Raw genomic sequence first — 18,561 nt, forward strand, 5'->3', positions numbered from 1 at the left:
TTTCCCATCTTTAAAAGCATGCACACAGTTTAAAGCAGGATTTCTCCATATCAGCACTGTTGACATTTTGGCCTGGATAAGGCTTTGCTGAGGGGCTGTCCTGTGCCTTGTAGAATGTTTATCCACATCCTTGGCACCTACCCACTAGATTCCAGCATCAACTACCCTCTGTCCTCCCCACACCCCAGGTATGACAATCAAAAACATCTTCAGACATTGCCATATGTCCCAGGGAAAAAAAGGAGTCAAAATTCTCCCTTGCTAAGAACCACTGGTTTAGAGAGTCAAATAACAAAGTTTGTTATATTTAAAAAAAAAAATCCTTCACCCCCTCACTCACTCCCATTTCCTTCTCCCCAGAAACAACAGCTGTCACTTCTGAACTGATTTGTTTCAGAATTGACAATATGCCTCTAAATGTCATACTTACATTCTTACTTTTTTGATTTATAAATTTTAAGCATTATGAACTGATTCCTCCTGCTATAAAAGTTGCTGATGTACCTTTCTTGATTTTCCCTTTATCTAAATCCTGTCTGAAAACATTTAGATGAGGCAAGTATTCTCTCCAATTTAATCCCAACCCAGAGCCTTCCAACCTGACCCACCTGATGGAGGTTCGTCTGTGGCTGGTGCCCAGCTGCCATACTGCAATCGTCCTTCACCTTCACCCTTCCCTTTGCCTCTCTTCTGCGTTGAATCTCTGCTTCTCATTCTTATTCTCAGACTCCTCATGTTGGATTTCTCCCTTGTTTCATGGAAAACTCATCCAGTAGCCTGCTAAGAAGGGGTAAATGAAAGGTATAGTTTTTGAAACAGCTAACATCTGAAAGGGATTTGTAGTACCTTGAGATGTGATTGGATATTTTGGCTGGTATACGGTTCTGGGTGGGAATTAATTTCTCAGAATTTTGAAGGCAGTCATTCCTCCATTGTTTCTAACTTCTTTTGTTGCTTGGGGAAGTCCAAAGCCATTCTGATTCCTGATGTGGCCAGTGTTCTCTCTCTGGCACCTTATTGCATAATTTCTCTGTCTGCAGTGTTTTGATATTTCCTGGGTTTTATGAGTTGATGTCCATTTTTATCCATTTTCCTGCGCATTAGGTAGGTCCTTCATAGGCACTAGGAGCCTGGAAATATGTGTCCTCCAAAGAAGTGTTGGTCAATTATTTTGATGATTTCTTGCCCTCTATATTCTCTATTCCCTATTTACAAAATACCTATTATTGGGTGTATTAGTATTAATTTTCTTATTTTTCTGTTCTATTGTCCAGCTTTTTGTCTTTTTGCTCTACTTTCTGGGAGAGTTCGTTGAGTTTATCTTACAATGTTTCATACTTGAATTTTCAAGAGCTTGTTCTTGTTCTCTGAATGTTCCTTTTTATAGCATACTGTTTTTGTTTCATGATTAAAATATCTTCTCTTACCTTTCTGAGAATATAAATATTTTTGTCTTTTTTGCCCAACATAGTCTGTTTCCTGCATTTTATTTTCCTTTCTGTTTTGAACTCTATTACTCAGATGTTTCAGGAATGAGGTATTTCTTCATATTTAAGAATTGAAGACAAAAAGACTGATTGGGGTCAGGTGCGGTGGCTCACGCCTATCATCCTAGCACTCTGGGAGGCCTAAGCAGGCAGATTGCTTCAGCCCAGCAGTTTGAGACCAGCCTGGGCAACATGGCAAAACCCCATCTCTACAAAAAATACAAAAATTAGCCACGCGTGGTTGCATGTACCTGTAGCCCCAGCTACCAGGGAGGCTGAGGCGTGAGGATCACCTGAGCCCAGGAAGTCTTGACTGCATTGAGCTGAGATTGCACCACTGCATTCGAGCCTGGGTGAGACTGAGACCCTGTCTCAAAAAAAAAAAAAAAAAAAAAAAAAAAGCGACTGATTGGAAGCTCTGAGAACATGAGTGGGGCTTGTCAACTACCAGTTTCCCAAAGAGAGTGATTTAGCTAAATTCTTTGTTTAGCAAACCTCTGAAATCAGTATCTTTTAGTCTTTCTTCTTTGTCTAGTGAAGTTCTGCTGAAAAAACTTCTTACAATTTCCCACCTGGAGAGTAAAGGTCTGGCTGCCAGCTTTCTAGGAGCCATATAGAAAAAGAGAGCTGGAGACTCACATTTACTGTACATACCCTCATTTACTCTCCCTGTCTCAGATACTGTAGGTTCTCAACTCAGCCTAGAGTCCCACCTTGGTTTTACCTGTCTCTGTTGTTAGGGTGGGAAAAGGGACATTCACCCAACCCTTGAGAATAGAGAGGAGATTTGGGGATTCCTAAAATGATTTTCAACTGAACACCTGTACTTCACCTTTTTCCCTCACCTCCACTTCTCGAGGTTCCTGGTGCTGCCAAATCCTCAGCCTTCTGGGACATATGATATAAAACACATTGGTTCTTGGCTTTCCCTGATGCTGGCTTAGGATTCAACTTTCTCGGGTCTGTTCAGTCATTTAACACTTACACATTTGCTTTCCAGACTCACATTTTATGGCTGTCATCTCCTTTCTCATTCTCCCCACCATTGTTTTTTGCCTTTAAAATAATCTACTTACTGTCATTTTAGAAAGATATTGGAAAGGAATGAAAGTAAATATATGTACTCAATCTGCTATTTTCTCCTTGGAGGTTAACCTTTATCTTCTAAATAAAAATATTTTATTTTTCACTCAACCAAGCACACTGTCAATATCATTGGAATGCCCAAAGGATATCATTATTTACTGTTTTATAGGTAATGCTTTTACAAATTAAGTTGATTTTAAATTTCATTTTTTATTCCTGTAAAAGTTGTAAATCCTGTGGCATTTTGAATGAAGAAAGAAATATTCCAGTTTTTAAACTAAGTCCTAGCTTTATGATAAACTTATTGTTGAATGTACATGAAAATATTTCTAACATCTAGTAAGCAGATAACAACTGTTTTTTTTTGCTGTTATACCCCATTTCATTACAATATTTCCAACTAATGATTGTGTTTCTGTTGTTTTAAAAGTTTTTGTATTTCAATTTTGTTTTTCTAGACTTTTTGCTTTTTGTTTTTTCAGTTTAGTTACCTACCACTCCATTTAGATAAAAAGTTTTCCTTTGACCAGCAGTTCTAGTCCTAGCAATCTTCCCTAAGGAAATAATCAGAATGATGCATATAACTTTATAATAGTATTGCCTTATAATAGCATCACCTAATAGTGAAATTAATCACTTGACAGTCACATGGAACTTTTTAAAAGATGATTATTAACACCTGACAGTAACTGACAGAATTGAATTCACCTGGTGTGAAAGAAGCAGCTGTGATAATAGGGTGTCCTGGTGAGTGGGGGTCCTATTACCTATTGCCTATTACAACAACAAACAGTAAGGGACTAACTAAATTACCTATTGCCTATTACAACAACAAACAGTAAGGGACTAACTAAATTACCTATTGCCTATTACAACAACAAACAGTAAGGGACTAACTAAATCATGGTACAACCATGTGATGGGATACTATGCAGCTGTGAAAAATGATTTTGCCAAATAATGTTTACTAACTGAAAATGTCCAGAGATATATTTAGTTTAAAAGGTAACAGAGAAAAGTATGATTCAAATGAGTTTTAAAAAGGAATATATGTCTTAATGCCAAAAAAAAAAAAGAGAAAAGGCATCAAAATGTTAATGAGGATTATTTGGGGAAGAAGGGATTGCTGGGAATATTTTTTCCTTCTTTATTTTTTTGGAAAACTCTCAATTTTCTAAAATAAAAGTGAAATTTTCACTTTTGAATTTTCACCTTGAATTTTATTTTTTTTAAATTTGAATTTACACACACACATACACACATGTATAAATATAATTTTAAAATAAATTCTCCTTTGAGATATCTGCTGGGCTTCCAGGAGAGATGGGATCCCCTGGGGAACCAGGACCTCCTGGACGTAAGGTAAGTAGAAAAACTATAAACCACACCAGGTCCTTTTCCACTAAAAAAAAAGTCAGTGCATGAAATCTTCATTGTCCAAATGTGCATGCCTTCTGTCTCTGCTTCTTGGCCACTTTTTTCCCACCTTTATGGGGGAGAAAATACTGATTAAATATTTAGAGGAGAAAAAATACTGATTAAATACATCTCTTGAGAGAGAGGGGAAATTGAAGGAGGAAATCAAAAGCATTTAGACTAAAATGGTATTTCTCAATTATCATATTCTGTATCTGTGCAATCTTTCTACATGCAATAAATGATCATTGAATGAATGGAAGTGAAAGGAAACAGTGACTGTGATCAGTTTTGCATTCACATGGAACTTATTTGCTTCAGGAGTTCGGGGGGGCTCTGTTGCATTTTTTTCTTGGGTGTCTCTCTTTGAAAGAAGCCAGACTCTTCCTCTTCTGAAGATGGGATTGAACACATGAGATTAAAACCAGTTGCATTTGTTCTTCTATCCCAAACTCTGACAGATTATATATGTGTGTGTGTGTGTGTGTGTGTGTGTATTTTGTTTGGGAAGGTAGTTGAGATAACCTTTCCAACCTTTCCAGACGTTCAAGATGAATCCGATCCTTTTGTCAGCTAACAAATGATGGAAACAGATTAAGGTTCAGCTCTGGCTGCTGTTCAGTGGCTCAGTCAAAGAATGGGGGTTGAAGACCTTGAAACTTTTGCTATGAAAGAGGGCAACTGCACATGTGTGGCTCACTTTAGCTAGTCCTGAGGCGTAGGCGTGCTCCAGAGCTCTGCGGCAAGTGTCAGGTTATCAGCTCCATCCTGGTCATTCTGGACAACGCTTGTTATCCAGAGATGGACCCGGAGGAAAGTGGCCTCTCAAGGCTTGTGTGCACCAAGCTTGCTGCTTAAAGTTTGTTCTTTCCAGAATGTTACTGTTAATTAGGTGATGAGTATCTACCTGCATTCTTTTTTGCCTCTTACAATTTAATGAGAATAAAACTTTTAAAAGTATCACTTTCTGAGGGCAATGTTGGTGCACGCTGGCTACTGATGTGTATGTCTAGAGGCATTAAAACAATGTTGTTTGTTTTCCTAGGGTGTGAAAGGAGCCAAAGGCTTGGCTTCATTTTCTGTACGTATCTCCCGACTACAACAGAGTGCTCTGAGTGCTCCATTAAATTTACTTATTTTTAAACTTCAGGGCCTAGCAGTTTGTTGTTTAATTGTTTCTGTTTTATTTTTGAACTGCAGACATGTGAACTCATTCAGTATGTGCGAGACCGCAGTCGTAAGTACCCTGCTTAAGATGATCACCCAAGTTGTCAGCATTCATACAAGAAGAGCAGAGAACTCTACACTCAGATTTGAAACAATTCACCAGCCAATTTCCTAAAATTAGAGATGTCACTGCATGTATTTTTGAGTCAGCATAGACTGGTGACTTTTAACTCCCTCTCTGGCTGCTATCATGTCGATTGAAACCCATGTCAAGCAGTAAGAAATAATCTATTGAGTGCTTTTAATCTAAAGAAAATTGAGATTTAATGTCTGAATTCACCTAATAGTGAAATCAATCACTTGAGAGTCACATGGAACTTTTTAAAAAGATGATTATTAATGCCTGACAGTAACTGAAAGAATTGAATTCACCTGGTATGAAAGAAGCAGCTGTGATAATAGGGGGTCCTGGTGGGTGGGAGTCCTGACTTTGGTTTATTGTTTGTTATTCCTTTCCCGGGAAGATATGTTTGATTATTTTTTGTTGGACTGATTGATTTGCTTTAAAAATTCATAGTAATATTCTGCCAATATTTTTTTCTTTCTCAAAATTTTAAAATCAAAATGACATTTTGATTTGGCAAATGCTGATTTGAATTTGTTTTAAACCCTTCTAACAGCCTGTTCTATCAAAATATGTGTTGATACCATCCAAAAAAATTTCATGTGCAAGATTAGGTGAGAGTTGACTCTTCAATGTTCATCTACAAATGCATAATGACTTTCCAAATAACAATATGACAGAAAGGAGCAGCCAACAGTTTCCTCCAGATATTTTGGGGGAAGAAAAATAAATTAGAGCCTATTTCTATAGAGAACATTGATCTCAAAGACAGACATTTAAAAGCTTTGAATGCAGTGTCTATTGGAACTCTGTCTTTTTGTAGCAGAATAGAACCATGATGGGAATCAAAACACATATATACATTGAGTCATGAAGATGGGTTGTTTTGGGGCTTAATTAGCGTGGTAGGTTTTATGACATAGGAACCATGTAAATTGTAATGACTCAAGGGCAAATCCAAGTATATTGAGACCTGATCTTTTAAAATTTAAGGGACTCAATACAAAATCGCAAATCTAAAAGTGGGTGCAAAGGTATTTCAAAAGTAAGTGTTATTTAGAACAAAAAAGAGAAATCATGACCATTAACTTTTGCATATTTTATTTTATAAGAGTATGTGATTGTGCGAACAACATGTCTAGGGTTCCTGCCAGGAAAGGCATTGCAAGGGGACCCCTGCAAGAGAGAAGTCTAAAGCAGCGTTGTCCAATAGAAGTTTCTGCAGTGATGAAAGTGTTCCTTGTGATGTCCAGTACAGTAGCCACAAGACACACATGGCTTTGATCATTTCAGATGTGGCTAGTGCAACTGAGAAGCTGAATTTTTATTTAATTCTAATTAATTTTAATAGCTGCATGTGGCTTGTGGCTGCCATGTTGAACGGTACAGGTCTAAAGCAAGTGTTCATTTAATTCAGAGTAAATCCACCTCTGATACTTACATAACATATAAATATGCATATAATATACATATAGTATATACATATACTATACATAGATATAGATACATTTGTGTGTATGTGTGTGTGTATATATATATATATATAAAAATATAAAAATGATAGTTATAGATATCTACATGGGGAAAATTTAGAGTAAAGAGAGTTTGGATCTTTCAGCTTTCCAAATTCAGCGTACCTCCCTGCAATGCCACATTCCCTCCCAGGCAAAGATTCTTTGTTTCTTGACAGCCGGCGGCAGGCCGCTGATTTATGGCTGTATGTTGTCCCATTTCTCACATCCTCTTCCCTTTGGAAGGAATAGCACTTTTACCAAGATGTTAGACTCTGTCTGCATTTTCTCCAAACTCTGTTGCCTTGATTTTTGAGTCATCTCCACAAAGCAGACAGGATAGAACCTTTCTTTTCTGCACAATACAGAACTCTCTTCTCCTACCAAATAATAATCCAATCTCCTTTGTTCTTCTTCCCCAGCTGGCAGGCATGGTGAGTAATCTTTATTTACAGCATGCTTTAATCAAGCTCTAAAATGTCATACATCTGGAAAGATGAGTTAGAGCAATGTATTGGCTTCCAAATGACATAAATTTTATCTGGGCTTTCTTTGCTGCTGCCTCATACTGGTAGCAGAGTCTTGCCTCCAATAAATCACTCAGTTGTAGCTGAGCTTAACAGCTGTTTCTCAACCAAGCAATTTGCTTTTTTATTAATAAAAAATCATTAAGATATTGATATCTTAATGACTAACATCACCATTCACCTTGCTCTTATAGGTTTTAAAAATATTTAGGGTTTTTTTTTTAGACAGGGTCTTGCTCTGTCACACAGGCTGATCACTCTTCATTGCAGTCTTGACCTTCTAGGCTCAAGTGATCCTTCCACTTCAACCTCCCGAGTAGTTGGGACTACAGGCACATGCCATCATGCTTGACTAATTTTTGTATTTTTTGTAGAGGCAGGGTTTTTCCATGTTGCCCAGGCTGGTCCTGAACTCATGCGCTCAAGTGATCCACCTGCTTTGGCATCTAAAAGTGCTGGGATTACAGGTGTGAGCCACTGTGCCTGGCCAAAAATAGTATTTCTTACTCCCTTCATTTTCTCCCTGTGTCATATCATCTCTGTCATCCAGTGGTTAATTAGGGATTAAGATGCAGAAGGCAGAATAAAAGTGGGGATGATCAGATAGCAAGTAAGTGGAATGTGCAACTCAGATAATGCCAGAATCCATGGAGCTCATGCCTGATGTTAATTATCAAGTCGGCTTCATATTTTTCAGTGCTAGTTTTCAGGTATCTTACAAATGCTTCTTACACGATGTTTTTGTGTAAACTTATCGCCCTCTTATACATTTATACACTTTTACCTTTTGTATAAGCCCACCAACCCATGTCCTCTGATTGCTTACCCATGCATTTAAGAATATTTGTTGAAAGCCTAGTAAGTGCCCGTATCTGTAGTTACTGGCATTAGGGATACAGACTTGAATAATGAACCTGCTTCCTGTGCTCAGAAACTTCCATTCTTATGAAGGATCCAGATCACAAACAAACAAACAAAGGGAAGCTTAGCACATTAGGTGCTGTTTGAAAGAGATAAAGCATAGGATGCTGTGTTCTGGGATAATGTAAGGGGGGAGATGTTTTTGGACAGAGGGCTCTTTTTGGGGGCAGTGAAATTAAAGTTTAGACTGAAGAACACAAAGGAGCCGTCTTTTGGCCGGGCACGGTGGCTCACGCCTGTAATCCCAGCACTTGGGAGCCCGAGGCAGGTGGATCACGAGGTCAGGAGTTTGAGACCAGCCTGGCCACATAGTGAAACCCTGTCTCTACTAAAAATACAAAAAAATTAGCTGGGCGTGGTGGCACATGCCTGTAATCCCAGCTACTTGGGAGGCTGAGGCAGGAGAATCGCTTGAACCTGGGAGGCAGAGATTGCAGTGAGCCGAGATCACACCACTGCACTTCAGCCCGGGTGATAGTGTGAGACTCCGTCTCAAAAAAAACAAACAAAAACCAAAAGGAGCCATCTTTCAAGAGCTGGGCATAGGGAACTTTAAGTGTAAAGGCCATGAAACAGAACAGACCTGGGCATTTCCTAGGAACTGATGGAGCCCAACAAGGTTGAGACATAGGGAGGGGAAGAATAGCACCTAAAAACATGGGGAATAGGCAGAGGCCAGAGCAAGCTGAGCTTTGCACATTATAAGGAGGCTGGATTTTATTTGAGAAGAGTTTGTTGAAAGTACGTAGGGGAGGAGCATGATCTGATTTTAAAGTATTAATTGGGCTGCTATGGGAGAGTGGATTGTGGTAAGGGTGAAGGGTAGGAAATGTCAAAGCCAAAGGCCTAGTTTAGAGAGGACTGTAGTATTCAGGCAAATATGATGGTGACCTGGATAAGGACTATCAGTGTTGTGTTTAGGTTACATGGCAGTGGTTTGGGTTGATCCTTGCCTCCCTGTTCTTTTTTTCACCTCCTCTGTAGCAAGTAGCCGTCCTCAGTACGTAGTGTGAGGTCACAGAGCCATGCTAGCTGGGGAACCGCACATGGCAATCCCTCCCTTTTTGAGGAGGGCCTCCTAGGTACCACTGCAGTCCAGCCTAGGCTTCTTCAGAATCCCTGGGACTCCTGGCGGCTTGCTGGGTTTTTAGGGCTTGTGTTTTGGAAGCTGAATTAGTCCTTAGGTTTTTCCCCTAAAAACCTGAATTTTTTTTCATATCTTCAGCCAGTGCTGTGAACCTTCCCCCACCCTTCTCTCTAAATTGTATCTGAAGCATTTTTGTTGGTGGTGTTTCCATGTGCAAATAACCACCCCCCAAAAAATCAGAAGAATCACTTTCATGTTTAGTTCTACTCACTTTTTTAAACAATAAAAGTGACACCTCAATTTATAAAAATCTGTTCAGCCCAGTAATTTAGACTTAGAGACTAATAAATGATTTCCTGTCTCCATCGAGATGAACAGTTTGATTTGGGTTTGAACATTTATTCTCACTGGTACTTCTTTTGCCTTTGAAGGATGTGCAGTCAAGGACGGGAGGAGGTCATAGTTTAGCACTAAGGTGGGCAAGGCCCAGTTGGCCCATGGCAGAGGGATGTCTCCTTGCCGGCCTACGTGAGCCCCAGCAAGTCTGAGTTCCTGAGCTTGTTGTAAAGCAAGATGGTCTTTGCTGTGTTTATTATCTCTGAATCTGACTTGCTGATATCTGAATGAGAGGAGGCACCTCTCCAAGAGAAACACATCACTGGGGTGTCCTTTTACCAACCAAATCCCAGCACTAGGCATCTCACGTATTATTAAACTTTTGTTATTTCTATACCCGTTGCAAAGAACTGCTCTTTGTTAAGCTCTTTTTCATTCATTCAGCATTTGTTAGATATCTGATATATGGCAGGGACTAATAACTTAGAAGATCAGCAGATACTGTTCCTATCCATGCATCATAAACTGGGATAAATGAACATTAATCAGATAATCAAAAATAAGTTGTCAACTGTGACAAGTGCAAAGTACTGAAATTAGAATGAATTGGAACCAATGAGTACGGATGCATAAATATGCAATTAACACTTACAGTAGAGCTTACCAACCATAATCAGTTTCTCTAAGTAATAAGGCATATTTATTGAGTAAACTTGCTTTTGTAACTGTTAAACAAAAACGTATCTGTTAAAGTTTTCCTCAGTCTCCTTTTAGTGATGTATTTCTCACAGTGAAAAAGTCTGGAATGATAATTATAACAGCAATGGTTGACATTTATTGAGCACCTACTATGTGCCAGGTTCTGTTATTCGAAGTACTTTACCTGTGCTGATTCATTGAATGCTCACCTCAGGCCTATGTAGCAGGTGATGTCATGACTCACATTTTACAGATGAGGAAACTGAGGCACAGACAGGATGAGTAATGCAGACAGGGTCACATGGCTGGTTAGTGATCGGGCCAGGGCGCTAAACTCTACCCTGTATTGCCTACTCTCTTTGCGTCTCATTCTTTGCTCTGTAAACTATATCAGTTTTCTTCTAATTTTTCTAAAATTATCAGAGCTTTCACAGCCTTTCGTTTTTAACTCTTATTACATTTCCTTATTAAGTAAAAAAAGAAATGTGTTTAACTGAGTAAAGTTCCAGCAACAAAACTTGATACTTTTGATCCAGTCTCTGTAGGTGAAGGGTATTTCCAGGAGCTCTCTATTGTTTCGAAGGAATTTGATAATGAACTTTAACATTTCATATAAAATAAAACTGAATTCCAGATGTTTTCCTTTTGTGCTTGATTCAGAAGAGCAGACTCAGCTTTTGGAATAATATCTATAATTATTCAAGATTTAAATATATTTTACATGTTTGTTTTCATACTTAAATTATTCTCTTTAAGTATTTGAATGGTTAACATTTAAAATTACTTTGCCTTCTATGTATCTTTTTTTTTTTTTTAAATAAGGATGCTATGTGATAAGGGATATGGTCTTTTAGGAAAACCGGAATGCCCAGTGCACCCAACCGAGTTGGTGTTTGCCCTGGACCACTCCCGGGATGTCACTGAGCAGGAATTTGAACGGATGAAGGAGATGATGGCTTTCCTGGTGAGAGACATTAAGGTCCGGGAGAACAGCTGCCCCGTGGGAGCGCGCATCGCCATCCTCTCCTATAACTCCCACGCCAGGCACCTCGTGCGCTTCTCAGACGCCTACAAGAAGAGTCAACTTCTCAGAGAAATTGAAGCTATTCCTTATGAGAGATCCTCTGCCAGCCGGGAGATTGGCAGAGCAATGCGGTTTATTTCCAGGAATGTCTTCAAGCGGACGCTTCCGGGGGCACACACGAGAAAAATCGCCACATTTTTCAGCAGCGGTCAGTCCGCGGATGCCCATTCCGTCACCACGGCCGCCATGGAGTTCGGCGCACTTGAAATCATTCCCGTGGTGATCACTTTCAGCAACGTGCCCTCGGTCAGGCGCGCATTTGCGGTATGAGGGTGAAACCTTTCACATGACAATTCTTATTTATCTTGCCTGTGTTCAGAAGCCCCTATACTACCTTGCCTTCAAAATCACGGCCATTTGTTAGGAAGTTTAAAAAATTCTGGGTTGGCAGAGTAGAATAAGTATTTCTTACTGTGTACTGGGAACATGTTAAGCTCTATCTATTAAATGGGATAATGTCTATTATTAACCTGTTTAATTTTCACAAGTAGTATGTATAAAATAGATGATGAGAAAACTGAGCATGCAGAAGTTAAGCCACTTTTCCCGGTTCCCACAGCTAAGAAATGGCAATGTCAGAACTTTACTCCAAGTTTGCTGTTCTAGTGCTTCCCCAAGCTACTCTTTGAGTTGCCTCTGAATCTAAAGATACTGAATCAGGAGGCCGGTAAACATACATGTCGCTTAGTCAGGGTAGTAACTGTTGCTGTGTGATGAGAGCCAATTTGCTAATTTTATAACTTCACTAATTATGTAACGACCCACAATTTATAAAGGAAAAGCCATTCCAGTTATAGCTTCTTAGCTTGAGGAGTAAAATCTCAAATGTGTTGCGTTCCTAAATAAATTCCCTGGGATTAAGATGACTGAGGATAACTTTAAAAATCCCGTTAATAGTGGCTCAGTGGCAGGGCTTCATCACTGGGGACCTGCTGTGCCCAGCAAAGGGTCCTTCCAGTTGGCCTCTTGGCACCACATGGTGTTCTGTTCTCCATGTGGAGACCATGAAGGGGGTCCCAGGGAGCAGCAAAGAGGCGTTGGAAAATTTAACTTAAATAAAAAGTCCAGGGCCTGGAGCAGTGGCTCACGCCTGTAATCTCAGCACTTTGGGAGGCCGAGGTGGGTGGATCACAAGGTCAAGAGATCGAGACCATCCTGGCTAACACGATGAAACCCTGTCTCTACTAAAAATACAAAAATTAGCCGGGCGCGATGGCAGGCGCCTGTAATCCCAGCTACTGGGGAGGCTGAGACAGGAGAATCGCTTGAACCCAGGCGGCAGAGCCAAGATTGTGCCACTGCACTCCAGCCTGGGTGACAGAGTGAGACTCCGTCTCAAAAAAAAAAAAAAAAGGAAAAGAAAAAAAAAAAGGCCAGCCATTTGAAAATTTATTTAGAGAAAATAAGAAACAATCATTGTCTTCAAGCATATGAAAAAGTATTACTGGAGAAAATTAGCCAGCTGAATTCCAAATTTGCAAAATCTCTTATTAGAGAAACTAGGGGTGACAGCAGTAGGAAACTTTAGGTTTTAAAAAAGAATTTTTGAAAGGCAATGTTGATTTACTGGGCATGGATTAATGTCAGTAGTCAAGATGTTACCTTCTTCTGCAGGTCTTTTATGAGGGTGGTCACTCACCTGTGGAGGGTGACTTCTATTTTTCCTAGATTAGAGGCTAAAAGTGGCCTTTGGAGGCCCTTTCCACTGCTCTGAATTTTCTGTGAAAGTGTTGAAATAAGCATAACACAGTTGGAATATATTTCTCATCCGTAAAACATGGAAAGCAGAAAGCACCTGGTTCCTAGAGTTAGTGTGAAGATTAATTCATGCAACACTGCATTAGTGCCAGTACACAGTGAGCAATCAAGAATGACAGCTTTTGGCTGGGCGTGGTGGCTCACGCCTGTAATCGCAGCACTTTGGGAGGCTGAGGCGGGCAGATCACGAGGTCAAGAGATCGAGACCATCCTGGCCAACATGGTGAAACCCCATCTCTCCTAAAAATACTAAAATTAGCCGGGCACGGTGGCGTGTGCCTGTAATCCCAGCTACTCAGGAGGCTGAGGCAGGAGAACCGCTTGAAGCCAGGAGGCAGAGGTTGCAGTGAGCCGAGATCGTGCCACTGCACTCCAGCCTGGGTGACAGAGCAAGACTCCGTCTCAAAAAAAAAAAAAAAAGAATGATAGCTTTTGCTTTAATTATTAGCATTCAGTTGCTTGATCCTGAACAAAAATTTGTTTAATAATAATAAAATCTAGGTTGTAAAGAAGCTGAAACTGCTATTATTAATAGTAGCATCATTGAACTAAACTTAGAATTATGCAAATGAAAGGCTGATGGATCAGGTTCAGATAGGGAAATGCAATAAAGTAGAAAAGTGGGGCTGGGCTATGCAAATGGAGCTGCTATGAGAAGTAGCAGTAGCTAAAAAATTCTATAAGTGATTTTGGTTACATAGTCCTTGTAATTCCCTCATCCCTTGGTTTTATTTAGTCATAAAAGTAGACAATTTTCTCTCCTGATGCAAATTGTGATATAAACTTAAACTGACACAATTCCGCTCACCCACTCAAAGGTGTGTGCACAACATTTAACTTCTGAAAATGTACTTTGTGTTTTAAACTTTTGAGTGTTCACAGTCTCACCTAGAAATTGATGAATCTGGTTTCTTGATTCTACTCAAATCTTCTAGAAACTCTTTACTCCTTTTTTGAAGAAGTTCATCTCAAAAGAGCACCAATGAAGGTTTAAATTATTGATAATGACCCCCATTAATGTAAGCAGCATTGGCCCCCAACACTGCAACTTATATGTGATTATCTGATTAATGTTTATTTTTCCTAATTTATGATGTGTGGCGATAGGAACAGTAACTGCTGATCTTCTAGGTTATTGGTCCCTGCCATATATCAGATATTTAACAAATGTTGAATGAATGAAAAAGCTCAACGAAGAGCAGTTCTTTGCAACAGGTATAGAAAGAACAGAAGTTTAATAATGTGTGAGATGCCTAATGCTGGGATGTAGGCTGGTTAAAGGAAACCCCAGTGATGGGTTTCTCGTGGAGAGGTGCCTCTTCTCATTCAGATATCAGCAAGTCAGATTCAGAGATGATAAACACAACAAGGACCACATTTGCCACAAGCTCAGGAACTCAGACTTGCTATGGAGTTAGAGATGAAGTCAGAATTGCTCCAGAGTTTCATCCAACAGATGTTTAGTGAGTGCCTCATTTTATACACCAGGTACTGCCCTAGGGTCTGAGGATACAGGAGCAAACTGGAAAACCAAAAGGCCCACCCTGACGTTGGAAGATGAAACCAAGCGGTTGTCTGGAAGGGCTCAAAACAGAGCCATATATGCAACTTGGTTAGAACCCAATGTCTGACATTACAGAAGAGAAATTACATTACCACCTCTATTTGCCGCCTTCTTTCTTTTATCCATTCTCTTCTATTGTGCTTTACCTACATTTAAACTGTTGTCCATTATTTTTTAAGAACAGAACTTGAAAGTCTCATGATACAATGCATTTTTATTGTGGGTCCACATTTTAAAACCCTAGTTTGTTTCATACCTACCAAGGCTTTTCTAAATCTTGATCCATCTGTGAGTTAAGTAGTCCAGCACGAAATTTGGTACCTGTGTAGCTGCATGTGTTGGGACTCAGAAGCACCCGCTCTGACAGCATGTACTGATTTCTGTTTCTTAGCAAATGGACTGTGATCACCATCTTGGAAGTTTTTCATGATAGTATGAAGTTGAGTGGCAAGCTGTGCCTTCCTTCACAAATGGAGGACCAGTTTTTAATGGAAAAACATGTTTTTTGTTTGTTTGCTTATTTTGTCCCTAGGAATTTGCCTTTAGATTTGTTTAGCAATTGCCTCTTCTGATAAAATTTTATCTGCTGCACATTGAGGCTTCTAATCTAGCATGAATCTCCCTTTCCAATATTTTGATAAGAAATATGTCTTTTAGCTAGCCTGGCTTTTTATTTTACACTGCTGTGTGGCGTCACAGGTAAGAGGAAAATTAAGGGTAGTCTTTGACATTATAGATGATTCTCATGATTGGAGACAAGAGTCGAAATGGGGGGAGACTTCTCATGGAAAACAAGAATTTCGGCACCCAACCTTTTTATTTTGAAGAGAATTTTTATTTGTTTATATATAATTGTCTAGAAGAAAATTATTCATAATATTGATTGTATTTTTTCTTAGATGTTTCAAGATGCCCCATGATGTTTAGAGAAGAAAGAGTATAGGGTATCATTCAGAACCATTTGCTAAATGCCCCAAACCTCCCATCTGTGAATGTAATAGCTGTGCTTTCATCCAAGCTGGTGCTTCTTTGAATCCACAGGAAAAGTGAGCAATAAGAAACATAAATAACAGGACCCTTTTATTTTAAATCTTTAGCCCACATTCAGTTTAAGGAATTTTTCTGTAATATGCTAACTATACTTACTCCAGTGATATGTGGTAGGATGAATGAGCTCTAAAACTACATCTTCCAGACTTCATTGACTGAAAGATTACTTGGTCAAGGGGGACAGGTTGGGGGAAGTGGGGAGGTATTGGGTGAGAGTGCAGACCCCCTGTGGACTCCCCCCATAAAACAACTCACTAGAATCAATGAGAAGGTTGATGTTGCTCTAAGTTGACACCAATGTGTTGATACATGATTAAATGTGAGCCTAAATTATCAGCAGGGACCAACACCAGAAATATGGAAGTGGTCACACTGTAGACATGTAGAACATGTAGAATACAAGACTAGTTGGCAAATGGCAGCAATGTTTGGGCAATGTCTTGAGAAACACTGCTCTAAATTAAGTTAGAGACCCACTGATAAAAAACTCTAATCATAAAGGTAGCTAATACAGAAGATGGAAGGTAGCCCTTGTTTGGGGAGAGCAAAACTTAAATTGGAGCCTTCCATAATCCACCCCTTCTGGGGCTCACTTGGCTCATCTTTAAATGGTTGCAATAGATGACATGATTTCCTGATTTCTTCTAGATCAAATGTTCTGTGATTGTTGTTTTTTTTTTCCCCTGGATCCTGATAGTTAGCAATAAGAAAGCTCTTGGCCCTTCCCAGCTAGTCTGAGCTATGCTGTCTGAACTGACACTGGGTTTGGTTTCCAGTCATTTACCACAATCCAAATGGAGTTTGAAGGCATGATTCACTTAAAACGTTGCACAGAGACACCTCTTAATAGCTATTAATAATGCAGACTAACTCTCCTGGTGTATAGTCAAGACTACTTTGTTTACAGATCACAAAAACCAATTTAAGCTAGCTTAGGTATACCCATATACACACATCCTAAGTAGAATTTTTAAGTATCTGGAGCCCAGTGTCCTCTGGTCCTGAGTCCAGATAAGCAGCCTCTGCTTTTACCCTGTGCTCATGTAAACGTCCAGTAGGTTCATTTTGCCTACTGCCCACATAGCGCTGACTTAGCAAGATGGGGAATTGCAGTAGAGAAAGAGCTTAATTAATGCAGAGCCAGCTGAACAAGAGACCGGGGTTTTATTATTACTCAAATCAGTCTCCCTGAGAATTTGGAAGCTAGGGCTTTTCAAGGATAGTTTGGGGGAATAGGGGAGTGGTTAGGCAACGGCGCTTGCTGCAGATTGGTTGGAAATGCAATCATAGGGGTGTGGGAAATGGTCTTCATATACTCTGAGTCACTTCTGAGTGGGGCCACAGGAGTGGTTGGTGGGTTCAGGTGGAGCCATTAGTTATCAGAAATGCAAAACAACCTGAAGACATCTCAAAGGGCCAATCTTAGGTTCTACAGTAGTGATGTTATCTGTAGGAGAAAATTGGGGAAGTTACATATCTTGCGAGCTCCAGAATAATGGCTAGTAATGAGTAATATAGCCCATTGTTCCTGAGGTGTCCAGGATCCCCTTTTTACCCTCCAAAGTGCCTCATAGATAAGCAATTTTGTTTGGGTTAAATCTTTCCCACGGTGGCCATTGTAACTCTTATTTTTGGTAAGGTTCACCCATTTCTCTAGAAGAGAACAGGTTCCGAGATAGAAGACTCGTTGAATCCAGATGAACCCACTCTTCTCTGTCTTCCTTAATCTTACCAACCTACTGGACCCAGTACAGCTTCTGCCTGACCCAGTCAGACATCTGAGGCCTCTAATTGGATGCATTCCTATTAATTATAGGATCCAATTTGATCTTGGACCCAGCCAATATAAAAATTACTCAAATAAACTTGAAGAGCTAAAAACACAAGTTTGTGGAGCTTGAATCAAAGAGGACTCACCCATGATCCCAGTTGCTGTGAGAGATCAATGGGCACAATGGACCAGGCAGGTATATTTACCTGGTCACTTGGTGCGCCTGGGAGTCACTGGAAGTCTACTTTGGATCCCATTTGTGATACCGAAGTGTTAAAAACTTTAGGCAAGTTAAATTTTGCAGAGTTTATTTGCAGTAACAGCCATTCATAAATCTGTCACGGGATCCTTGGGGTGTTGCTCCGCCAGCTGGAAACCTCTGGCCAGTGGTGCCTTTGCCCAAGTTTTTACTCAGGCCCACTAGGCTTGTTCCACCCATTCAGCCTGGCAAGCTGTGCTTGGCTTATGCTACCAGCCTGAATCTCACACCTGCCAAGGGCAAGCCAGGCGTGGAGCAGCGAGGGGTGTGTGAGCAAGTGATTGTGGGGTGGCAGGGTGGGCAGCTCCCTGCGAGTCTGTGGCTGGACCAGGTGTACCCCAAGCAGCTTCCACAGCTGGCACTGGGGAACACGGTGGCACCTGGAAGCTTGGAGATGCCAGGAACTGCAGACCCCCAGAGAGGGTATCACAGCCCTGACTTGAGCTCCTAGGTCTGGGCTCCCCAGAGGGCTGCAGCTCTTCTCTCCTCTCCTCTCTCCTCTCTCCTCTCTTCTCACCTTGTTGTCACCCACAACATGGTGGAAAAGTAGCATGTTTCAGCCCTGTTTGTGTTACAGCTGTTCAGTGGGTCCTGAGTTTTTGTCCTGCATCCTGGAAGAATGAGGTACACAGACAAGTGGAGGGTGAACAAGGTGAAGAGGAGCTTTATTGAGTGACACAACAGCTCAGAGGAGACCTGCAGTGGGTAGCTCCT

General features: G+C 40.3%; 2 protein-coding genes across 2 annotated transcripts in view; one reads left to right on the forward strand and one right to left on the reverse strand.

The window, feature by feature from the left end:
* Window positions 1–18,561, forward strand: part of COL6A6 (collagen type VI alpha 6 chain) — a 167,621-nt gene that overhangs the window by 128,303 nt on the left and 20,757 nt on the right. The window contains exons 29-33 of the mRNA XM_024244881.3: window positions 3,873–3,935; window positions 5,035–5,070; window positions 5,190–5,226; window positions 7,214–7,225; window positions 11,216–11,709. Coding sequence (XP_024100649.3) covers window positions 3,873–3,935; window positions 5,035–5,070; window positions 5,190–5,226; window positions 7,214–7,225; window positions 11,216–11,709 — 642 coding nt within the window. The remainder of the gene's footprint in view (window positions 1–3,872; window positions 3,936–5,034; window positions 5,071–5,189; window positions 5,227–7,213; window positions 7,226–11,215; window positions 11,710–18,561) is intronic.
* The window catches only part of PIK3R4 (phosphoinositide-3-kinase regulatory subunit 4), a 96,331-nt gene continuing 94,739 nt past the window's right edge, over window positions 16,970–18,561 (reverse strand). Inside the window, exon 22 of the transcript XR_010139098.1 lies at window positions 16,970–17,264. The gene's annotated coding sequence lies outside the window, so the exon portion shown is untranslated. The remainder of the gene's footprint in view (window positions 17,265–18,561) is intronic.

This window comes from Pongo abelii, chromosome 2 (assembly GCF_028885655.2).
Source record: "Pongo abelii isolate AG06213 chromosome 2, NHGRI_mPonAbe1-v2.0_pri, whole genome shotgun sequence".
NCBI lineage: Eukaryota > Metazoa > Chordata > Mammalia > Primates > Hominidae > Pongo > Pongo abelii.